Here is a 21,311-nt window from a genome sequence, read left to right as displayed (position 1 = left end):
AGCAGCCATTCCCCTCCCCAGCTCTACCCCATTTTCTCCCACTCAAGAAAAGAGATGAACATGCAAACAGTGATACCATGGGAGGACTTTGAACCCTCCCTCACACATAATAAAAAGCACCTTGTTTGCAAACCTCACTAGTCAAACTGTTACTGGGACAAGTTGCCGCAATAACCTTCGCAACAGAGGTTTTGCCGTCATGGTTGAGAAGCACTGCTAGACCAGCCTTCATATTTTACAGACAGAGAAATTGCCCTTTTAAAGTGAGGGAAAGTGTGGTTTGAGGGTCTATGTCAGTCTTCAGGCTGAGCCACATTCGAGTTGCAACTTCACATCCATGAAGCTGAGGTTTGCATGCCCCGAGCTGGTGGTCGAACTGAAGTCTCGCTCTTTGTTTCCACAGCAGATGGAATGGCTTCCCTTTCTGAGTTTTAGCAGGTGCCTCTGAAAGGCAGCTTCTCTCCCCAGATACAAGTCACGTTGCTGCCCCTCCTGTGGTGCCCTGTCACAGGCCCCAGCGGGAGCAAATCAGCAAGCTGCCTTCTGTGGCATGACCTCCCCTCCCAAGAGGGTGGGATCTGCCGGGTTGGGTTGTCAACGCAAAGGCCTCCTCAACCCTGGCAACACAGGAAGCAGCTGAGTGAAACGGCAAATGGAGTGGCAAGCCCTTTAGCCCCGCCAGGATCTTTTTCTTTGCTGTAAACAAACAGGAGGGTAGGCCTTCTCCAGAGACCCAAGTCGAGGCTGACTTGGACTTCTCTGCTGTGACCTCAGGCCCCCTGTGTGGAGAGAGGCTGCAAGTGAGGGGCCTCTGGGCCTAGGAGCCCCACAGGGAGGGACTTACATAGCAAAGGCTGCCTGAGACAGAGCAGTGGACTGGCCAGCTGTCTGACTGCCAGCAAGGAAGCCTTGAGTTGTTGTCTTTTAAAGTAAATTTTAAATTCTTGATCAAAGCAATACCCGCACATGCTTCAAAGAATCAAATAGTATTGAAAGACTCACAGTGAAAACAAGCATCCAGTGCCCACCTCCCCCAGAGGCTGCTGCTTTTAACTCACCATTTCTTCCAGTAGTTGCCTCCAGATCTCTAAATGATATGCTTATGCTGCTATTTCTTGATTTATCTATTCTATGTGTCATCTGTTCACTTCCTGCTGTGATGGATGAAGATTTTGCCTTCTGACACCATCCCCCTCTCTCCCCTGCCCTCATCTCCCAATATAGTAAGAGCTCTGTTTTAACCCAAATCATGTTTAAAGCATCTACCTTATTGAGACGTGTAAGTGATGACCACGAGAGAACCAAGTAATATCCTTCGATTGTAGTATTTCCTTTCTTACATGGATTTTTGTTTTACTGCAGAATTCTTCCTCCCTCCTTCCCTCCCTCCCTTCCTTCTTTCTAATATTCCTCTTTTTCTTTTGCGGCACTGCCATATCAGTTGTGTCAGGTCCCCTTGTCTTCCCAGGAAGTTGCAGTGTTAGCCCAGCTCAGCTCCGAACTAGCCAAGGGACCCTGCCCAAGTCCTCTCGTGTCTCGACCTCAGTGTCCTTATAGTAAAAAGAGAGCTCAGGTAGGAGGCTAGAGACCCATCTTGTCCTCATTCTAAACCTCAAAGCCCATCAGCCCACCTCAGAGATTTGTATGTCTGAGGAGTCTCTCCTCCTGGGCGGGGCAACCCCAGGCGCTGGCAGGTGGCAGTGCCACAGAAACAGGCCGGGGACGGGCCTGGTTCAGGCCCTGCCTCATGGTGGTCCTCTCACCCTGCGGTCTAGGGGCTGCTCCCTGGGGTAGTGTGGCTGCGTCTCTTGCTTTTTCTTCCCTGTTCATTTTCATTCAGCACAGTCTCTGCGTGTAGGGGCAGCATCATACTCCCCAGACTCCCCAAGCTCCTGCCCCAGCTTCAGCTCTCTTTGCCCCACTCCCGCTTATGTTACATATACGCAAAGTTCCCCAAAAGTGGTCATACAAATACTAACATTTTTTGGTAAAAGCTTTATTGAGATATAGTTCACATATTGTACAATTCACCCATTTAAAGCATACAGCTCAGTGACTTTTAGTATATTCACAGAGTTGTGCAACCATCATCATGATTAATTTCCATAACATTTTCATCACCCCAGAAAGAAACCTCATACCCTTTAGCAACACCAGGTGGATTTCCCTCAATCTCTACCCTGGGGCTAGGCAATTACTAATCAACCTTATATCTCTATAGATTTGCCTATTTTGGGCATTTCCTTTAAAAGGTATGTTATGCTTCTTTCACTTAATATAATTCATTATTTCCAGAGTTCATCTACATTGTAGCATGTATCCATAATTCATTCCTTTTTGTGGCTGAGTCATATTCCATGGTATGGATATACCATATTTTATTCATCTGTTCATCCGTTGATGGATATTTGAGTTGTTTCCCCTTTTTGTCTATTACAAATAATGCTACTATGAGCATTCATGTACAAGTTTTTCTGTGAATATGTATTTTTAGTTTTCTTAGGAATATACCTAGGAGTGGAATTGCTGGGTCTTATGGTAACTCTGTGTTTAAAAACGTGAGGAGGGGGCTTCCCTGGTGGCGCAATGGTTGAGAGTCTGCCTGCCGATGCAGGGGACACGGGTTCGTGCCCTGGTCCGGGAAGATCCCACATGCCGCGGAGTGGCTAGGCCCGTGAGCCATGGCCTCTGAGCCTGCGCGTCCAGAGCCTGTGCTCTGCAATGGGAGAGGCCACAACAGTGAGAGGCCTGCGTACCGCAAAAAAAAAAACAAAAAAAAAACGTGAGGAGGGACTTCCCTGGTGGCACAGTGGTTAGGAATCAGCTTGCCAGTGCCGGGGACACGGGTTCGATCCCTGGTCCAGGAAGATCCCACATGCCGCAGAGCAACTAAGCCCATGCGCCGTAACTACTGAGCCTGTGCTCTAGAGCCTGAGAGCCACAACTACTGAGCCTGTGTGCCACACCTACTGAAGCCCATGCGCCTAGAGCCCGTGCTCCGCAACAAGAGAAGCTACTGCAATGAGAAGCCTGCGCACTGCAACGAAGAGTAGCCCCCACTCGCTGCAACTAGAGAAAGCCTGAGTGCAGCCACGAAGACCCAACGCAGCCAAAAATAAATAAAATTAAAAAAATTTTTTTTTAAACGTGAGCAACTGCCGTACTGTTTATCAAAGTGGCTGTACTATTTTACATTCCTACCAGCAATGAATGGGGGTTCCAATTTCACACCCTCACCACTTGTACTTACCTGTCTTTTTGCTTATAACCATTTTAATAGATGTGAAGTAATATCTCATTGTGATTTTGATTTGCATTTCCCTAATAACTAGGAATAATAATCATCTTTTAATGTGATTATCGGCCATTTGTATATCTTCTTTGGAGAAAAGTCTGTTCAGATCCTTTGCCTATTTTTAAAATTGGGTTTTCTTTTTATTATTTAATTTTAAGAGTTCTTTATATATTGTCATGTTTAGCAGATATATGCTTTCCAAATATTTTCTCCCATTCTGTGGATTGTCTTTTCACTTTTTTTTTTTTTTTTTTGGCCATACTGCACAGCTTGTGGGATCTTAGCTCCCCACCCTGGGATCGAACCTGGTCCCCAGCAGTGAAAGCGCTAAGTCCTAACCACTGGACCTCCAGGGAATTCCCTGTTTTCACTTTTTTGATGATGTCTCTTGAAGTACAAAAGTTTTAAATTTAATTTTGATGATGTGTAGTTTTATCTATTTTTTATTTCATTGTTTGTGCTTTTGGTGTCATTACATATTCCAAAGTCACAAGTGTTTACTCCTGTGTTTTTCTCCTAAGAGTTTTATAGTTTTAGGTATTACATTTAGGTCTTTGATCCATTTTGAGTTAATTCGTTATGTGGTGTGAGGTAGAGGTTAAACTTCATTCTTTTGCATGTGGATGTCCAGCTGTCCCAAAACCATTTGTTGAAAAGAGTTTTTTTTCCCCATTGAATTGTCTTGGCAACCTTGTCAAAAAATCAGTTGACCATAAATGTTATCTTTGGATTCTCAATTCTGTTCCATTGATCTATATTTCTGTCCTTATGCCAGCACCACACTGTTTGATTACTACAGCTTTGTAGTAAATTTTTACATCAAGAACTGTGCATCTTCCAGTTTTGTTCTTTTTCAAGATTGTTTTGGCTATTCTAGGTGGGTCCCTTGAATTTCCATATGAATTTTAGGATCAGTTTGTCAATTTCTGCACAGAAGCCAGCTGGCATTTGAATAGGGATTACGTTGGATTTATATCAGTTTGGGAAGCGTTGCCATTTTAACAGTGTAAGTCTTCCAATCTATGAAAATGGGATATCTTTTCATTTATTTGGGTTGTTTTTCATTTTTTCAACAGTCTTCTACAGTTTTCAGAGTATACATTTTACAATTCTTTTTGCTATATTTATTCCTAAGTATTGTATTATTTTTGACGCTATGGTATATAGAGTTGCTTTCCTAATTTCATTTTTATATGGAGCATTGCTAATGAATAGAGATAGAATTGATTTTCCTTATATTCTTATATCCTGCAACTTTGCTGGACATGTTTATTCATTCTAATAGTTTTCTAGTGGATATTTTTGGATTTTCTACATACAAGGTCATATCATCTTCAAATAGAGATAATTTTACTTCTTCCTTTCTAATGTTGACATCATTTATTTCATTGCCTTTCCTAATTCTGATATCCTGGCTAGAGCCTCCAGCACAATGTTGAATAGAAATGGAGAGAGTGGAGCTCTTCGTCTTCTTCCTAATCCTGGGGGAAAGCATTTAATCTTTCATCATTAAGTCTGATGTTGGCTGTAGCTGTTTTTGTAGCTGCCCTTTATCAGGTTGAGAAAGTTACCTTCTGTTCCTAGTTGGTTGAGTGCTTTTATTATGAAGAAGTGTGAGTTTTGTAAAATGCTTTTTCTGTATGTGTTGAGATGATCCTCTGGGATTTGTCGTTTATTGCATTGATACGGCTTATCACATTCATTGATTTTTGGATGTTAATATTAAACCAGTCTTACATTCCAGGGTGAATTTCACTTGGTCTTGGTGTATAATCCTTTTTATGTGTTGCTGGATTTAGATTTTGTTGGGGGGACTAACATTTATGATGCACTTTCTACCTACCAACTACTATTTTTACATGGGATAACTCAGTTTTCAAAGCATATGAGGTAGGAACTATTATTATTCTTCATATCAAAATGAAGCACGTGAGGCTCAGAAACATTATGCCGTCTTCCCAAGGTCACACAGCCAGGTAGCGGCAGAGTCAGGACTCTAGTTCACTACCACACTAAACCACCTCTAGTGAGCATATCAATGGTGGACGTGAGATGATTTTCACATGACACTCAGACCTGTGTTTGTTTTCATTGTTTTTTATTTTTTGTAGTTTCCCTCTGCTTCTCTATTAGTGATTATGATATAAAGCTTTCTTCTAAAATATATTTATAAAGTGGAAACAAAAAGTCTATTTAGAAAAAATACTAAGTAAATAATTGTACAGGCAGTTTATGGATGTGACTGCATATTCTGTATTGATTTAAATTATGTTATTAATAATGAAGGAGAAGGAATGGGAAACTAGAAATGAGGACATGCTAAGTCATCTCTTTCCTCCCGTGTTGTCGGGGGTTTCAGGTATGTTCATGCATTCTTTCATCCATCTAGTACTTCCCCGGTGCCTCATCTTTCCTTGGCACCCTACTAAGGTCTCCAGGGTTTTCAGTGATGGGTAAGAAATGGTCTCTGGCTTCAGGGAGCTTGCACATGCACGCGTCGTTCTGCTCTGGTTCGGGGGCAACATATATTTTATTTCGTGGGCAAACTCAGATTGAGTGCTAGTGGCCACTTGGAGTTTTGTATTTCACAAGAAGGATTCTGAGGCTACCCGTGGACTCATTGAGACATAGAGACGTTATCAATGAGCAGCATTTGCCTTGGTATGGGAAGAGGAAGTAGCAGTACTTTGGAATTTTTTCCTTGCTCAGTCAAATGCTGCTCCAAATGTTTTTTTTGAGGGGGACAGTCTAAGCCTCCCTTATATTTATTTTTATATATTTATTTACTTATTTATTTTTTATTTGCAGATATAAATATACATATGCATTTATTTTTTTAAACTTTATTTTTATTTATTTGTTTTAGTTGCTTTCTAGCTGGAGAGATTTACAGACAGGAGAATATTTCTTGGGCTCTCATGAAACCCAAAGGCGACAGTTACCTAATCTTTATGGCTTGACAGAGTCTTACTCTTCAGAGGAAGGAAAAGGCAGCCAACTTGGAAAAAAAAAGAAAGTAAAGTGCTTGGTACCTTTCAAAAAGGTACAAAAGTGGTGCAGTCTAGAAGAAAGGGCTTAGAATTGGGAGTCGAGATATCCCATTTCTGCCCTAACTCAGTCACTAGTAGTGACCATGTGACCGTGAATGAACGTTTTCATTTCTTAGCAACAGTGTGTCCTCCCTAGAAAAACAGCAAAAATAACACCTGTCCCCTCGAACCTGCAAGGGTGTTATGATTGAGGAAATCAAAATGAAAGATCTGTAGAGTTAAGAATTAGTGTAATATTTCTGATGCCTTGCTTTTGTGTAGGAGAGTTGTTGCAATGTTTAATTCATCCATTCGCTCTCTTAAAAAGAGGCCATCCGACTAGCTAATATTTCCCGAGTGCTTGCTGTGTGCCTGCTGTTGGGCTGAGCATTTCACGTGCTGTAATGTTATATAATCCTCATAATAAATCACTGAGGGCAGGGACTATTATTAATCATCGCCCTTTTACAGATAAGGAAACGGAGGCTCAGAGAGGTTAAGGAACATACTTATGGTTATGCAGCTAGGAAGTAACAGATGGCGGATATGAACACAGAACTCGAGCTTACCCACCATACTTAGCCTAGTTTTCCATGTCATTAAACCTTCTGACTTTTTTCATTTTTCTTCCAGAAAGTCAGTCAGAAAATAACAATGCAGATCTTTTGCTTAGAGAATAGCAACCTGCATTCCCAAAGCCAGGCTCTCTTAGTGCCCATCCTGCGTCTGTGAGGCCCCTTGCTTCTTGTTCAGGATCTGTCAGTCATCTCAGTGCGGGGGTGGAGGGGTGGAGGGGTGGAGGGGTGGAGGGGGTCGGGCACGGGGCCTACAGGACCTTCTCAGAAGCAGATTGCCCGATAGCCCGGTGTTATTACTACTCGGTGAAACCAGGCCCCTGAGTTTCCGTTTGTTATGAAGATGCTGAATTTGAATCTGCCATGAATGCCCCACATTGCAGGTTGCAGCTGTGTCTGGTAAATGGTGCTCCCAGAACAGTGTTAGTTTGTTTAATATTTTATTAATTTCTCTTGCAAACTGACAAAATGACCACGTGGTCGTAGACTCAACATTAAGAATTCTCCTCCTTTGGAAGATTGCATAACAGGCAGGACATTTGCGCTGGAAAAGAAGTGCTTCTTTTCATGTATACCTCTGATAAAATTTCCGGAATGTTTTTTCTTTCTGACTGATGTGGAGTTGGCAGTGACTTCTAGCACTTGGGCTAAAAATGTCTGATTTCCTTCTCCCTTAGGCAGTGAATGATCTACAAAGAAACAGAGAAATCCATTAGAGAAGCTGTATTTGTAATGGAAATAAAGACTCCTAATTTATTGGCTCTGTAGGTCGTTCACTTATTGATTCTGATCAAGGGAAGGACGGGAGTATTATTGTGTTAAAGGGGAAAATCTTAAGGGTTATTCTGGTAAATGAGTATTTTAGAATCTGAGAAGCTTAGAAGAAACCCAGGTTATAGGAGGAAGGAGAAGGTAAAGATCATAAGTAGGAGTCAGGGAAGATGAAGGAAGGGAAGACAGATTAGAACTGGGATTGTATACATTGAGCTGGGAGTTTCTTTGGAATATTTCTGACATATTTAAAATTGGAGGGACTTCCCTGGAGGTTCAGTGGTTAAGACTCCGAGCTTCCATTGCAGGGGGCCCAGGTTCAAGCCCTGGTCAGGGAACTAAGATCCCACATGCTGCGTGGCGTGGCCAAAGATAAAAGTAACATAAAATTGGATAAAAAATTATCATAAATCTCTGTGTGTAAGCATCACACAGGATTGACTTTTTTTTTTTTTTTTTTTTTTGCGGTACGCGGGCCTCTCACTGTTGTGGCCTCTCCTGTTGCGAATCACAGGCTCCGGACGCGCAGGCTCAGCAGCCATGGCTCACGGGCCCAGCCGCTCCGCGGCACGTGGGATACTCCCGGACTGGGGCACGAACCCTTGTCCCCTGCATCGGCAGGCGGACTCTCAACCACTGTGCCACCAGGGAAGCCCAGCAGTTATTAACTTTGGCTGATTTTGTCTCGTTTATTTCTCACTCTTCCCCCATCTAATATGATTTGGAAGCAAACCCCTGTATCCTTTTATCCATATTTTAGTAGGTATTTGTCGAAGATAAGGACTATTTTAAAATATAACCTCAATATTGTTGTCACATCTAAAAAATAGTAACAGTTTCCTTAATATTGTCAAATATGGAGTCAGTAACTAGCCAGAGAAATTTTCCTGTTTTCTCATATATGTTACAATTTCATCTTTATGGTGGTTTGTTTGAAATAAGATCCAAATGAAGTAAAACCATGTGATAGTCTAAGTCTCTTATCATCTATAACTTCCCCCTCCATCTCTTTTTTTTTTTCCTTGCACTTTATTTGTTAAAGATACTCAGCCATTTGTCCAGCAGACTTTCCCATAGATTGTATTTTACTGAGTACCTCACCGTGGTGTGTTTTAACATGTTCTGTCCTCTGTATTTCCTGTCAGATTGTATCAAAGGCTTGATTAGATTCAGATATTTTGTTTTGAGTTCAGCACTCTTTGTAAGGTGATGGTGTGTTTTTCCGTCAGGAGACACATAATATCTGGTTGTCCCTCATGTAGTGATGTTAGCAGCAGTTGGTGATCAGTACCTACATCCATTTGTTCACTAGGGGTTGGAAGCTAGGGATATTTTAATTCTGTGAATATTTCTGGGGGAAAAAAAGAAATACCTTTATATAGAGAAGCATCTCTCTCTCCTGCAATTCATTTATCCAGTTGTACAGTTGGTATAGGAAAGACTGGTTCAATGTTTGCTTCTTTCCTTTTATTTATTGATTTTCAACGTAAAAGTTGGTTCACAGGCATCCTCCAGCAGTAACAAAGGCATAAAACCAAGTTTTTGTTAAGTATCTTTACGATCTCATGGATTCACACATATTTGATATTGTTTCAAGTCCCTTGAGTTGTGCTAACTGGTGCTCAGATCACCCCATCTTTGGCCAATGGAGGCTGCCTCAATTTGGCCCCTGGGTCCCTTTGACACAGCCCTGGTAGTCATAGATAAATAGTCGCTTCTAGGCCTTTTTTTTTTAAATTTTATTTATTTATTTTTAACATCTTTATTGGAGTATAATTGCTTTACAATGGTGTGTTAGTTTCTGCTCTATAACAAAGTGAATCAGCTATACACATACACACGTTCCCATATCTCTTCCCTCTTGCATCTCCCTCCCTCCTCCAGGCCTTTCAAACCTAGGTTCCAAGCCCAGCTCCAGCACTTGCCAGCCCTTGACCTTGTAAAGTGACCTAAATTCTGAGCTTCTGTTTGCTCATCTGTAAAATGGGAATAATCATAGTACTTACCTTTATAAGGTTGATGCAAGATTAAAATAGCTGAGTGCTTGGCAGAGTGACACAGAGTAATGGCTTTAAAATGTTAGGTTTATTATTACTTGAATTAACGAAGAGAATTATTAGGGCTTTGGAGCTTACAGATCATTATGCCCTGGACAGTCATTAACCCTTCCTGCAAAATGGACTTAACATTAATGTACTAAAGAAGACAATCTTTTCTGTGGATTGGCAAATAGTTTTGCTGTAGAACTGAATGCCACACTTAGAATTCAGGGCAGAGAAGAGAGCAGAGGAAGCAGCATAGGTGTGGAGAGGGCCTGAAACCACCTCCGTGAGGCCAGGCACCTGCAGAGGGCAGAGGAGGCAGTCACCTCTGAGCCCCCGCCCCCCCCCCCCCCCCCCCCCCCCCCCCCCCCCCCCCCCCGTGCCCTCATTGGATGTGGCCTTCACTGTTGCCATAGCGTGTGACAGGGAGGTGAGTTGAGAACTCAGTGAAGTGTGAAGCGGTAGTCAGCAGCTCAGCCCCATCTGCCCTCCCAGCCGGGCCTAAAGGAGACACAGGGGCAGCCTGCGTGGGGTGCACTCTGCAACTGTGTCAGCCCTTCACAGCCTGGGCCCAGCTCTGCTGTCGCTGGTCCTTTTCTGCCCTGGCCTCTGACACCACATTTCCTAATGAGTGAGGCAAATTCTCTGACACTCTGAGACTCCAGCCCTGAAGCAGGTCTCAGGCTTCCCTGGGATTAGGGATGGGGAGGGAGGGAGGGCGCTCTCCGGAGCACAGGCAGCCTTCTCCGTGTTTCCTCATTCGAATATGCTAAAGGGTTAGAAGTTGCTGCACTCCTTATTATTATGTCATTAACCTTTTTTTAAAACTCAGTTTTCAGATTTTTGTTCACCTAGTCTACTATTTGTTTTGTTTTGTTGTTTTTTGCTTCATTTATTTCTGCTTTTGTAATTAGTAATCCCTGCATTCTCATTTTTGGGGGTTGATTTTTATCCTTTTTTAGGTTTTTGAGTGGAAAATTCAGTTCATTTAATTCTGCTTTCTTATTTCCTATGAAATGCATTCAGTTCTAAATATTTTACAATTTCTATTTGAATTCCTCTTCAGCTATGAATAACCTAGCAGTATGTTTTTTTACAAATTTTCATAGATACGGAGTTTTTTCTTTGCTATAATTTACATTATTGATTTCTAAGTTTATTGCACTGTAGTCAGTGAATGTGACTTCTAGAAGGTCATATTTAGGGGAACTTGTGAGAACTTGTTTTATGCTCTAAATCATGATGTTTTTTAATTAATGTTTCACGTATGCTTTAAAAAATGAGTATTCTGTTTGCTGAGTGCTGAGTTCTTAAAATAGCAGTTAGCTCCTGTTAGGTAGGTGCTGTTTAGAACCTCTTCAGCTTCACTGCCTGGCAAAGTTCTCATCACACCCGCTGTAATCTGCCAGGGCCTGAGACACAAAAATGTCCATTTTGGGCTGATTTGTTTGGTGTGGCTCACGAAACATACCATATGTCCAGGCCAAGGAAGACAGTGGCTCTAATGTTTTTGCAAATAAGGTTAAATTTGCTGGAGTCTGAATTCTTTGACTCCCAGCTTAATTTCACACTCTGGTTTCAAGCTGATAATCTTTGGCTCTCTCAATCATGGATGTTTGTGTTATGCAATAATTTAAGAGTGGAACTGATAAATATCTTCTTGAATAACAAAAACTGGAGGCTGACTTTGGCCCGTGTTCTAGCGTCAAGCATAATTTGAGGTCCTTTGCTCCTGGTCACTGTGGTTGTATGAGTGTCAACATAACTTCTCTGAGCCTTGTTTTTCCATCAGTTATGTGGATATGAGACCACCTGCCATCAGAGGGTTGTGGTGAGGCTCAGTCAAGGCAATAGACATAAAAAAGTACTTCGTAAACTGTACAGAGATCCTCAGATATCAAGCACGGGTTGAGGGCACCACAGGAAGAAGTAGCAAGTGGAAGCGGTCTCGGTGCGTGTTTCTTAACTCCCCGGGTTCTCTGGAAGGAGCCTGGACAGGGTGAGCTTGGGAGAAGTGTTTGAAGGCCCCTGAAACTCTCCGTTTCTTTCTCTTCCATCCCCCCCCAGTGCGGACAACAGAAACTGCCGCCATGACCACCCACGTCACCCTGGAAGATGCCCTGTCCAACGTGGACCTGCTGGAAGAGCTGCCCCTCCCTGACCAGCAGCCATGCATCGAACCCCCGCCTTCCTCCATCATGTACCAGGTTAAGTCCTCCCAGAGCACCAGGGCCAGATGGTGGGGGGTGGGATCAGGAATTCTGGGGATCCCCTGAGAGGGTTTGCCCTGAAGGCAGAGGGAAGTGGGATGCCTGCATCTAGAAGGTGAAGGGTCGTCAGCTGATGGAGTCCCTGCTGTGCTGGTGGAGCTGAGTGTAAGCAATAGATAAACTAGTAAATGTACACCAGGGCTGTTTCTCTTCCCTCGGGGAAGGCTTGTTGATCCGTTCTGACCCCAAATACCTTCCCGGCTGTTCTTGCTGCAGCACCAACCAAGGTTTTGGCAGCTCTGACCTCATGAATTAAATATCGCAATTTAGCAACCCCTAGAGCCTGCCTGGGTAATTACTTTTCCTTCATGTATGTGACAAGAGGTCTTCAACTCCCCACAGCCGATAATGGCTCTGGGAAGCCAGTCACAGTTGTTTGCTTTTGCCTGAGAGGCAAGCTTGTGACAAACCGTGATCGGATTGCTCAAAACCGAGATCCCACCTGGGCGTGGTGGGAAGGGCATCCGTGCAGCTGTAGTCATCCCTGCAAATAGACCCTGTCTGGGTGTGCTGGGCAAGTATACCATGTTATGAAAGAATTAGTTAACTGGAAATTTTTAGCTTTTTAGCTGTATTTGACCTTTTGAAAGTTCTTGGACTGCTCAATGAGACCGAATATAAGCGCATAGTCTATTTTAAATTTCATTCAGTGGCTAGATTCATTATGCGCATGCCTGGAGGTTCAACTCACCCGCTTGGTTTATTCGCATTTTCTAACCCAGATTAAATTTTAATTATGTAAATATCTTTTTTATTATTAGCAATGCAGCAAAGTATTTATAACAAATAAAAATTTCCCTGTAACTGTGTCTATATATATACACATATATATACCCACACACCTTTTTACCACGTATATATATAATTTTTTTTTTTTTAACCTAAAGAGAATGATACTATATTATGTTGCTCTGTGATTTGGCTTTTTTAACTTAAAATTTATTGTGGGTATTTTTCCTGACAATACTGCTATGCTACCACACTGTATTTAACCACCACATAGTACTTATAAGATGAGCCCCTTGTATGGATATACTATTATTTATTTAGCTTTTTGCTGTTAATGGATATTTGGATGGCTTCCAGTATTTTTATTAAAAAAAATACTGCAGTTATTATTCTTGTACAGATGTATCTGCACCCTCAGGCAAGTGTTTTTGCAACTGCTGGATCAAAGCAGTGTACCTCTTCACCTTTTGTTTTAATATCTTCATCTTTCAAAAATTCTTTTTTATACAATTTTTAAAGTTATTACGAAATATTGGCTACATTCCCAGTGTTGTACAGTACAACCTTGAGCCTACTTTACATCCATTAGTTTGTACCTCCCTTTGCCCACCACTGGTAACCGCTAGTTTTTCCTCTATATCTGTGAGTCTGCTTCTTTCTAAAAAAAAAAAAAAAAACAACAACACGTCTTCACTTTTAAGAGGTATTTAGGCTTGTATGGTTTAAGCCTTTACTTCTGAGGCTCCCTGGGTAAACCTGATGACCCATGGGAAGCAGATGCAGGCCCTGGCTGTAGCCAGCTCCTGCCCAGTGGGATTCAGGGTGGGATTTCTTGGCGGAAGATGAGAGGGTGATGTGGGGATAGATTTCCACAGGGAACTCGGGCATTTGTTGGCAGCAGTTTACTCCCTGGACACCCAGCCACCTTGAACCTGTTTTCCAACCACCAAGTATTCCTGTTCTCTAATTCCTGCAGGCTAACTTTGACACAAACTTCGAGGACAGGAATGCGTTTGTCACAGGCATTGCAAGGTACATTGAGCAGGCTACAGTCCACTCCAGCATGGTAAGTCTCTGTGACCTTCAGGGACAGACGTGCCCCCTGCTGGTGGGGGCGGGGCTGTGGGCAGCTTCTCTGGCCAGGGGCATGTGCTCAGCTGTTCCAAGAACACTCTGCCTCAGATCCATCTCCTCAAGCCCATCCTCATGCCCCACCCATCCCCTCTCAGCGCCTGGAGGCACACAGTTCCTATCTTCCAGCCTTGCAGATCCTGCTCACCTTTGGGGCGGAACTCTATTCCCACTGTTCACTTCCCTGAGCTTCTCTAGCTTTGGGGGTTAACAGTTGATTAGATCCTGCCTTTTTTTATGCTTTATAGATAGATTACTGGCTGTGTGGAATTTTGGCCCTTGACCAAAGCACAAAGTTTCTCAAAAAAGGTTTGGAGTAACACATTACTGGTGGCCTAAATCATTCACAAAGGGGGACCCGTTGTTTGATGGGTCTTGGTCTGACCCATCTGTGAGGGTACGCTTCCTTCTTGGGCTTTCATTGATTTCATCCTCATGCATCGCTGACATTTAAAGAATTCCAAATTTCTCATTCACTGGTTCTGCCTGTGGCTCAGTGGACCTTTCTCACTATATCAGCGATAGCCTAAAGCCTGTCTCACCACACCCTGCCCATTCATTCAATAAATGTTGTGTACCTGGTACCTGGAGAGACCCTGCTAAATGCTGGAGAGGGGGATATGCAAGGACAGATAGGGCTGGTCTTGGTTCTCAATGAGTCAAGTAGAAATAGACAGGCTTACCATTTATTGAACATTTTATGTGCAGATATTTTAAATGCATTGTCTTAATTAATCCTCACCTCAACCCTTTGAAGAAAGTTCTATTACAATACTCATTTTATGGGTGGGGAAAACTGAGGTCCAGAAAAGTTAAAGTTAAAGTTACTCAGGGTCCTGCCACTGACAAATGGCAGAGCTAAACCCAAATCTGTTTGACTACAAAACCTGTGCTCTAGATGGCTCTTTGCAAACAAATAAAAATATACAAAGTTAAAGGTAAAAGGCATGGTGAACGTTCAAAGTCTTTAAGGGGCCCTGAGAGGCTCAGAGAAAGATGGATGAAGGAAGTGGGTTTTGAGTAGAGGCTTGTATACTGTACATACACACACACATTATAACCACATATTTTTTATATATATATATATATATATATATATACACACACACACACACACATATATATAATATATGGTTATTATATATACATAATATATATGTTATATATATATATATATATATATATATACCATATATAAATGGTACTTTAAACTATATAAGTTTTTCTTATACGTGGTATCATTGGAACCTTATAATAGCCCTGTGACTTGCAAAGAGATCATTATTCCCATTTTAGGGATGAGAAAACTGAGACCTAGAGAAGTTAATAAGCAGGTTGCTCATGATCCCACAATCAGTAAATCACAGGGTTGAACCTAGAATCCAGGACTTAAGATTCCCAGCCCTGATCTCTTTCCACTGACCTCTGCTGTCCCACACAATTAGAATTTTATCTGTCAGGGATGAGATGGAGAGCATCTGGCTGGTGGAAGCAGCATGAGGAAAGGCACAGAGGCAAAAGGCACAGAGACTGCCTGGGTTTGGACTGTGAAGTACATATAGGGAAATTCTTGGTGGTATTTATCAAAAATTAGATAAGGGTCAGTGCATAGAGGCTGTCTTCGTTTGATAGAGCTGCCATAACAAAATACCACAGACTGGGTGGCTTAAATAACAAATTTATTTTCTCCCAGTTCTGGAGACAGAAGTCCAGTATCAAGGTGTCAGCAGGGTTGCTTTCTCCTGAGGCCACTCCGTGGCTTACAGACGGCCGCCTTCTGGCGATGTCCTCACACGGTCTTTTGTCTGTGCAGGCACATGTAAGGTGTCTCTCTGTGTGTCCAAATTCTGTCAGATTGGATGAGGGTCCTTAATGGCCTCATGTTAACTTAATCATCTCTTTAAAGGCCCTGTCTCCAAATATAGTCACATTCTGAGGTCCTGAGGTTAGGACTTCAACATATGAATTTCGCGGGGGGGACACAAGTCAGCCCATAATAGAGGGCTTTAATTCATTTAATCAAAAATCAGTAGCAATGGGAATTTTTCATTGATGGGAGAAATGTGAACAGAAATACACTTGAGGAATAAGTTTCATTTGTCAGTTTTGTGCAGAACAAGTGGTAAGGAGGCATGAGTGAGGCGATAGTTAAAGTTATCTACACTGGAGGCGTCAAGGGCCGGATGAGGGCAATGGTGTGAGGGATGGCTAAGGGGACATGGATACGAGAGGCGCTGGAGGTTGACTCCACCTGGCTTCACAGTGTGCTGGGTGCTGGGGCCCATGGGAGTGACAACGATGCTGACTGAGGTTTCCTGGAAATACCAGGTCAGGGACACCAATAGGGAAGTCAGAGGAAGGGCCGGTTTGCAGGCAGATTGTATTCGTTTTCTGTGGCTGCTGGAACAGAAGATTATCACAGATTCGGTGACCTAAAACAACACAAAGTTATCTGCTTACCGTGTTTTTGGTCAGAAGCCTGGCATGGGATCTTACAGGGTTAAAATCAAGGTGTGGGCAGGCCTGCATTCGTTTCTGAAGGCTCTAGAGGAGAATCTGTTGCCTTGTTTTTCCAGCTTCTAGAGACTGCCCGCATTCCTTGACTCAGCCCCCTTGCATCCAGCAGTCACACCACTCCAATCTCTGCTTCCATCCTCACGACTCCTGGTCTGACTCTCTCACCTCCCTCTCACTTATTAGGACCCTTGCCCTTACACTGGGTCCGCCAGATACCTCAGGATGACCTCCCCATCTCAAGGCTGCTAACTTAATAACATCTGCAAAGTCCCTTTTGCTGTGTAAGGTATTGTTTTCACAGGTTCTGGGGATTAGGATGCAGACATCTTTCTGGGGCCACTATTCTACCAACACAGGGATAGTGTTGATATGGTTTTAGGCAGGGTCTCAGATAGGGTGTACCGATGATGTTCGTGGATAATGCCAAAACTTCACTTCCTCAACAATTTCCTCCTTGTACCTTGCTAAATCTTTCTGTAGAGTAGCTTTATCAGCAGCAAGAGGCTTCATTAGATGTTCATCTGCTTGTATTTCTCCTGCCCACTTTGGGGCAAGGTGAATTTCTCAAAAGGCAGGATAGCCAGAGAAAAGAGGAGTAATTGACCACCGTGTAATTGACCACCTATGAGGAACAGTCAAGGGTTCTTTGCTGGGGGGTGAGATGGGGGCTGAGTGTCCAAATAAGTGCTGAGAGGTACAGTCTGTCACTATCTGAAATTTGATCTGAACTCACATTGGGTTTAAATCATGGACTTACAGAATCTTGTCAAGGTAAAGGACCTGAGAGATCCTTAGTCCTATAGCTGTCAACCTAGGCTGCACGTTGGAATCACCTGGAGAGCATTAAAAAACACTTATGCCTGGGCCCCTCCCCCAGAGATAATGATTTCGTTCCAGTGGAGCCCAGCCTGGGCATCAGGCGTTTTCAAAGTTGCCCAGGTGACTAACGTGCAGCCAGGACTCAGAGCCAGTGATTTAGGCCAACTCTTTGCCTCTAAATGAGAAAACCATGACATTGTGCAGATAAAAGTTGGGTCCAAGCAGAGCCAGGACCAGACCTCAAGTTTCCTGAAGCTCCATCCAACACACCATCCTGACCTCTACATTCCAGGCATGACTATACAACAAATCTGACTGATGGTCAGCTGAACTGTCCACAAGGCAGAGTCCACATCATTCTTGTTCACTGGCCTGTTTTCAGCACGTAGCACCAAGCCAGGAACCCGTGAGCGCTCAAAGGTTCACTGGATGAGTGAATGGGAATATACCTGCCAGTGGACAGTTTAGTGCTGATAAGTAGACACCTGTTCCCTATGCATTACTGTCACTTCCCTTTTCTGACACGTGTTCTGAAGCAACGGCAGCAGGAGACCCACAGGCTTGATTCTTGGTTCTCTGTGGTCTCAAGCACAACATGTTACTGATTTAAAGAGTTCTGTAAATTAAGAATTGCAAGTGTGACTCGTCAGTGATGTTTGCTGTTGAAAACAAAACTTTAAAAAGTAATAAGCTCCAAATTAAATCTGATCTTGTGCTAGGAAGATATTATGAAATAGATACGATGTGTGGGATAAAAGATAAATCAGTAAAGGTTCATTTTTATATCTATGCAAACATTCACAAAAGAGATAGTCTAGTAATACTCTTTTTATTGTATTTTTTGAGACGTCCTTCATATAACAAAATTCACCACTTAAAGAGTACAATTCAGTGTTTTAATAGTAGAGTCACAGTGTTATACAATTATCACTACTATCTAATTTCCATCACCACAAAAAGGAACCCCCAAACCTTTAGCAGTCCCTCCCAATTCTGCTCTCCCCCAACCGCTAATCTACTTTCTGTTTCTATGGATTTGTCTGTTCTGAACAGTTCATCTAAATGAATCATATAATAGGTGGCCTTTTGTGTCTGGCTTCTTTCACTTAGCATAATGTTTTCAAAGTTTGTCCATGTTGTAGCATGGATCAGTACTTCATTCCTTTTTACAGAAGAGTACTATTCCATTGCATGGCTATACCACATTTTATTTATCCATTCACCCGTTGGGTTGTTTCTGTTTTTTTGACTATTAGAAGAATGTTGCCGTGAACAAGTGTGGAAGTTTCTGTGAGCACATATGCTTTCATTTCTCTTGGATACATACCTCAGAGCAGAATTGCTGGGTTATATGGTAACTGTGTGTTTAACTTTTTGAGGAGCTGCCAGACTATCTTTTCCCTAGTAATACTCTTAACTCCCTTTACAGATTACCTAGTGTGTATGTATGTTTGTATTGTATTTAATTCTCATAAAATTCTCTGAGGTTGTTATTTACAACATTATTATTAAACAGATGACTAAATGGAGAATTTTAGGTTAAGTGACTTCCTGAAGGCCAAAGGGCTAAGTGATGAAGCTGGGATTTCAGCCCAGATATTTGGACACTGAGATTAGGGCTCTTTCCAGTGAAGCACTTACTAGGTGAGGTGAGTCATCAGATTTGTTTTTCGTGCTGTTGTTAGTTTTGCCATCTGCTCTGTATTATTTTTAAAAATCTTAATCTTAACCGTCTTCCTGCTTATGAAATAGTAAAGTGGGCTCTTATAAAAGAGCAGACACTGTAGTACCGTGCGATGTGAAAAGCGAAAGCCCCTGTTTATCCATCCCCACAGAGAGCTTGCTATTCATAGTTGTGGTATGTATTCCACCAAAATATTTTTCCATACACAATAATATACTTTCATAATTATTACTCTGTGTTTTTTAACCTATCTGCTGTACAAACTGTTTTGCTTATTTTCTTGCTAACTGTTTATCTGGGACAGCTTTTGCTGTTGGAGCTAGTGGATCTGCCCCTCCTTTCTGAGGTAGCCATCTGTCTTTGAAAAGTGTGTCCTGCTTGTAGAGCCCTTGAGTGTCTGATGGGGATAATTTAGGCCATTGCTTCTCAAACTTATTGTGCACCTGGGAGTGTGAGTCCCCTGGGAATTTTATTGAAATGCAGATTCAGATTCCATAGGCCCAGGGAGGGGCCTGAGACTCTGCATTTCTAATAAGCCCCACCCCCACCCCCACCCCACCAGGTGATGCTGACACTGCTGGTCCATAGACCACACTGTGAGTTGCGACGACTGGGAGTGGGGGGCTGTTGAAAAGTCTTGTGGCGCAGGAGCAGTTTCTCCCTGCTGAGCATGTTGTGCTTTTCAGAATGAAATGCTGGAGGAAGGGCACGAGTACGCGGTCATGCTATACACCTGGCGCAGCTGTTCCCGGGCCATCCCCCAGGTGAGACAGTCCTGCCCCTTCAGGGGGTGCCTCCACCCTGCACCCCACCCCCGTCCAGATTACTGACCTTCTCCAGGGCCTCTTACCCAAGGGGGTGCGCTGAAAACATTCGGAGAGCATCCCGTAAAACTGACACCAGCTTTTAAAAATTGCTCAGTATTATTTTCTTTTGAAAGCAGTATATGCTAACTGTACAGCACCCAAACCACTGCAGAAAGGTAGAAAGTAAAAAGCAAGACATCCTCACCCCTCCCTCCACCACCCAAATCCCCCACCTCCCACCAAAGCATAATCACTGTGGACGCTTTGCTGCATAGTCATCTGGCTCTCTTTCCTCAAACATTATGAATATTTCTGTGATTATTATTTTGTAAATTATTGTCATTTACAAAAGTGTGTAGTTTCCTATTTATACGGTTCTGCTGCTTGAATTTTTTACACTGTATTCTTTTTTTTTTTTTTTTTTGCGGTACGCGGGCCTCTCACTGTTGTGGCCTCTTCCGTTGTGGAGCACAGGCTCCGGACGCGCAGGCTCGGCGGCCATGGCTCACGGGCCCAGCCGGTCCGCAGCACGTGGGATCTTCCCGGACCGGGGCACGAACCTGCGTCCCCTGCATCGGCAGGTGGACTCTCAACCACTGTGCCACCAGGGAAGCCCTACACAGTATTGTTTATCACTGACATTTTTCATGTTGACACACACAGATATTATTTTTACCATTATCATAGTTATCATATTATTCTTAGGTCCCACTGTAACCAAATCAACAGGCCACAGGTGTGTAAACAGAAACCATTCCTCTACCTTGCTCCCAATCCTAACCCCAAGAGCTCACTACTTATTAACAGCTTGGTTTTCACACCCTTTCAGATTCTCTATACCTGTATTATATATGGATACACAAACACACACACTGTTTTCTGTTTTGTTGAATAAAAATGGGATTAAATTACCCTTCCTGTCCTGCAGCTGTTTCCAGCCATCAGTTTATGGTAGCAATCTTCCCACCTCAGGTCAGAGATGTATCTCATTGCCCCTAACAGTTTCATAATGATAGTGTATGAATGCATCATACTTCATCCATTTAATCATCGACTTCTGGATGTTTAGCTAGGCGCTTCCATTTTAAGAATTTCTATACAACGGTGTGAAGAATGTCCTTGTGTTCACTACCCTTTGCTCACTGTCCAGTTTCAGTGACCTGTTAGCAGCCTTGGGTGTGCAGGCTGTGAACACATCTGCCACGGGATTCTGATGTGTTGAAAACCACTGGGCAGAGAAAACGGGCTTCTTAATGGGCCCAAGTATGGCCAGGGGACTTTGTCCCAAGTGCATCCAGAGCCATGGACAGAACGCTTTTCTCTGCTTAGGATCAGGCAGCGGCCCCCACATAGGAGTAGGGGGTACTGGGGTAGGAGTGGGGCAAAGGCGGCAGGAGGGAGACTGTGCGGCTCAACGTAGTCGTGTGTACAGCTCATGGGCGGGGCACAGAACAGACCGAAGGGGAGGAGGGTTCTGTTCTGGGGACCAGCTGGTTTCTTTCTTGCAGCCAGTGTCTGGGGAGCAGTTCTGCCCCCATCAGAATGTCAGACAGGGCTACCCCAGCCTCCTCTCACTAGGTAACCATACCACTGATCATCCTAAATGAGGTGCATTCAACAGTGAAAACGGGCCCTGTTAATAA

At 43.1% G+C, this 21,311-nt stretch overlaps 1 protein-coding gene across 1 annotated transcript in view; it reads left to right on the top strand.

Moving 5' to 3' along the window:
- The window catches only part of CYFIP2 (cytoplasmic FMR1 interacting protein 2), a 131,019-nt gene that overhangs the window by 5,672 nt on the left and 104,036 nt on the right, over window positions 1-21,311 (top strand). The window contains exons 2-4 of the mRNA XM_027081428.1: window positions 11,780-11,919; window positions 13,688-13,777; window positions 19,549-19,626. Of these exons, the coding sequence (XP_026937229.1) occupies window positions 11,803-11,919; window positions 13,688-13,777; window positions 19,549-19,626 (285 nt within the window). The 5' untranslated portion in view covers window positions 11,780-11,802. The remainder of the gene's footprint in view (window positions 1-11,779; window positions 11,920-13,687; window positions 13,778-19,548; window positions 19,627-21,311) is intronic.

The sequence above is a fragment of the Aethalodelphis obliquidens genome, unplaced genomic scaffold, assembly GCF_003676395.1.
Source record: "Aethalodelphis obliquidens isolate GAN/ISIS:26980383/991018 unplaced genomic scaffold, ASM367639v1 scaffold45, whole genome shotgun sequence".
NCBI classification, from domain to species: Eukaryota; Metazoa; Chordata; class Mammalia; order Artiodactyla; family Delphinidae; genus Aethalodelphis; species Aethalodelphis obliquidens.
Note: the sequence above shows the minus strand (reverse complement) of the source record. Positions and strands in the feature narration are given on the sequence as shown.